The following is a 3,690-nucleotide window of genomic DNA, read 5'->3' as shown; positions in this document are numbered from 1 at the left end:
AAATAAATAGTACAAATCATCACACAAGAATACACAGCAGACTTACTCGTATAGAAACTCAAGGGAATGTTCTTGCTAATTATTGAAAAATAAAGTTTCCTATGGAGGATAAACACCACACTGGAGTTATTTTTGAGTGAAATCGCTCTTTGACCTCAAACTGTGTCACAACATAAATCCACTGGACACGTAACACAAAGGTGAGAAACACGTTTGGAAGGGAGATAAATTATTGCTCATTGGAAACAACTTGATGCAAAATAAAGCGCATTAAATCAACGTCTTTCATTTCACTTATACAGCCCAGTCCAGCCTGTGGGACATCAAAACCTGCAGCATTGCAAGGGAGCTTTTATTTTGAACATTACAGAGAGGGTAATAACTTTTTGTTTGAATTTCTTGGCATCCAATTGAACAAATGTCCAACCTGTAGGCCTTTAATAGACTTTGAATTATTTTCTACTCAGATTTAAGTTAACCATTTTTTTTTCTTTTCTGTTTTTTTTTTTGTTATTTTTTTATTTATTTTTTACTTCTGTGTCCCACAGGTTGATTTATAGTGCAGAATAATGCATAAAAGCAGACTGCTCAGAAATGAATACACACTGGATAACATTGATGCGGATGAAGGACACGTGGAGCTGTAAGAAAAGTGAATTTCCTCTTCTGTCATTTAGGGAGACGTGTTCTCCAAAAAAGTTAATCAAACACTTCACGTCGCTCAGATTTCTCGTTCTCTTTTTTATTTATGCGTGTTCACGTGTCGCTGTACATCCTCTTGCAGTCTATGGAGGGTGACGGTGTGTCGGGACCCATGCTGCCCACCTGTGAATACGCGTCCTCCGGGGTGCGCGGCAGTCCGGGCGGCGTCATGCGCTTCTCTTTCTGCCTGCGGTTGCAGAACCAGACCCTGACCACCTCCTTCTCCAGCTGCAGAGTGTCCGCCAGAGAGTTGATCTCCTGCGCGGAAGGTTTGGGACACTTGAGGAAGTGGCTCTCCAGCGCGCCTTTCACGCTCACCTCGATGGACGTGCGCTTTTTCCGCTTCCTGCCCTGGGTGGCGATCTTATCGATGCTGGTCGGGCTCCCGGTCGTGGAGTCGGCCTCCTCCAGCCACTTGTTCAGCAGCGGCTTCAGCTTGCACATGTTCTTAAAGCTCAGCTGCAGCGCCTCGAACCTGCAGATGGTGGTCTGTGAGAACACGTTGCCGTAGAGGGTGCCCAGAGCTAAGCCCACGTCAGCCTGGGTGAAGCCCAGCTTGATCCGCCGCTGTTTGAACTGTTTGGCGAAATGCTCCAAGTCGTCGGACGTCGGGGTGTCCTCGTCCGAGTGCGGCTCGTGGCTCACGCCGTGGAGCTGGTGATGGTGCGCGTGGTGGTTGTGGTGGTGGTGATGGTGGTGGTGGTGGCTGCTGTGGTCCAGCTCCGGGGACTCCCCGCGCACCAGCCCCGGGTGCATGAGACTCTGCCCGGCGTGCGAGCTGAGCATCCCGTTGACTGTGAAGCCGCCGGGCTGCGAGTAAATGAGGGACTGTTGTTGCTGCTGCTGCTGCTGCTGCTGCCCCTCGGTGATGCTGATGTGCGCCGCAGAGGTGCCTCCCCAACTTCCCGGGTGCGTCTGATGGGGTCCCAGATGTGGCGACCTGTGATGCAGAGCGGAGCCCGAGTGCAGGTCCTCTCTGCCGGCGTTCCTCTTCACGTCCTGCGGCTGGGAGCTGGGGGGCCACGGGGAGCCGGCCTCCACTGCTGCCACCGCGGCTGCGGCTGCTGCGGCTGCGGCGTGAGGCAGCGATGTCACCCACTGGTGGGCATGGCTTAACATGTGGCCCCCGTTGCTCGCCACCATAGCTCCCTGCATGAAGTCACTCTGCACCATCTTTACCGAAGGGTCCCCTCTGTATCCACTAGACACCGTGGTCACAGCGGTGCTGCCCGTCTGCATGCCACCACCCCTCCGGTCAGAGTGAAGGACAGGGCCGGATAAAATCCTGCTGCTGGCTAGGTATGGACTCGAGGTAGCAGTTGCCATCCCCCAAAGCATAAATCTGAAGATATATTTCTCTCTTCTGATGATTTCTTATAGTCCCAGTTTACTCTAATCCATCAAGTCTATCTCAACATGGGCGACACTGTTGCGTGATTGTTTGTTTGTTTTTTTGGTTGTTTGTTTGTTTTGTTTTGTTTTTTTAAAAAAGATGTGAATTTACTCCATAGATGCTCAGATGGTAACTCTAGGTATAAAGCAGCTTTCTTGACACTCCCGTGCAACAAAAGTCTTCAAAACTTTACTCTGTCCCGGGAGCTGCGCCGTGCGTAATCCTCAGACCAGATGATAAAGAGAGAAAAAAAAAACACCTGAATTGAGTCCGCGCCAAAATCTCACGTATTATAACCTCTGACAATAACGTTGTAAAACGATTCAGTGATAACGACACAGGTGGGGAAAGCCTCTGCGGTCCTCTTGGTAGTTGCGCTCACTCCATCCGCTCTCTCTCCGGCGCTTCCTCTGCGGAGCGAAGGAGACAAGACATGTGTTTACGGCGTGCCAAGGCTGCGTATTCCTCTCCCCTCTCCATCCAATTACAGCAGCAAGGCTGCGCGCAGCTCCCGCTGATTGGACGCACGGCTCGAGAGGAGTTGTGTGTCTCAGTCAAGCCTCGGGTGCACAAAGTTGTTGCTGCAGAAATCAAGGCAACAATTTGACGGAAAATATTGGAAAATTAAAAAAGAGAAGGCACACAGAAGAGCGCGGCTGTGTCTTCAGTGATGCGTAAATCATCTGAACAGAGAAATCATGCGACAAAATAAAACTTCCATTCTTCTTCTTCTTATCATTATTATTATTATTATTATTATTATTATTATTATTATTATTATTATTGTTATTGTTATAATTATACGCTTCAGAATTAAACAGCTTTGACGTGTTAATGCCCCTGGAGTTAGAGATGCTACAGGGTGTATACTGTACATGGTTATCTCTTTTCCAAAAAGGCAAAACAGCCGAGGCCGGTGTCAAGGATACTCAAGTCGGCTTTGGTACATAGGGGGTTTATACGCCTCTTGCATGTCAATGCGCTCTTCTTTTCATATGGTAAAGGGAAAAGGCCACAGTGGCGTGACGCGCCGCACTGGTGAGCGCTGAATGTGCACAAAAAGCAGCCAACAGTTTGATTTTTCCATCCTCCAAAAAACAAAACAAAACAAACCGGTTCTGCTGGGATGTTTCCATGCTGGGTCAGTTTATGGATGGCCTGTTAAATAAACGTGTCATGCGGAATGTTTCTACCACGGCTCTGCCTCAGATTTAAGGGCCTTTAGAGAGTAAAAGCGTCGACTGAGAAGCCCGAAGTTCTCCGACGAGAGGGGAGAGCCAGGTGCAGCCCAATAAATGTGCTAATTTATGTTTTTCAGCGGGATTTGTGTTGGATCTCATCCAAAAGGTAGAAGATAAATAGGCACAAAAATGTCTTTGCCCAACCTGCAACATAAACTGAGACTTTTATCATAACATTAAAATCCACCCCCCGGTGATCATGCACCACATTACCTTTAGATTTATGCAGTTTTAGGGTGTACATTTGAAATAGGTCATAGCATTCTGTAGCAGTAGAGAAATTGTATCAGCAAAAGCAGTTGCGTGTCATGTCCTGTGTATCAGTGATTATTCAGCTGTTGTCTGAGTTTTATA

At 48.1% G+C, this 3,690-nt stretch overlaps 1 protein-coding gene across 1 annotated transcript; it reads right to left on the bottom strand.

Annotated features, from left to right (window-relative positions):
- Positions 1 to 525: 525 nt before the first annotated feature.
- On the bottom strand, positions 526 to 2,559 carry LOC115587588 (POU domain, class 3, transcription factor 3-B). Its single transcript, XM_075488181.1, has one exon. It carries the CDS (start codon positions 2,038 to 2,040, stop codon positions 757 to 759), a length of 1,284 nt encoding a protein of 427 aa, XP_075344296.1. The 5' UTR covers positions 2,041 to 2,559; the 3' UTR covers positions 526 to 756.
- Positions 2,560 to 3,690: the final 1,131 nt, after the last annotated feature.

Source organism: Sparus aurata, chromosome 9, assembly GCF_900880675.1.
Source record: "Sparus aurata chromosome 9, fSpaAur1.1, whole genome shotgun sequence".
Lineage (NCBI taxonomy): Eukaryota > Metazoa > Chordata > Actinopteri > Spariformes > Sparidae > Sparus > Sparus aurata.
Note: the sequence above shows the minus strand (reverse complement) of the source record. Positions and strands in the feature narration are given on the sequence as shown.

Coding starts and splice junctions, on each gene's coding strand:
- LOC115587588 (XM_075488181.1), bottom strand. CDS start 2,040: ATGCTTTGGGGGATGGCAACTGCTACCTCGAGTCCATACCTAGCCAGC.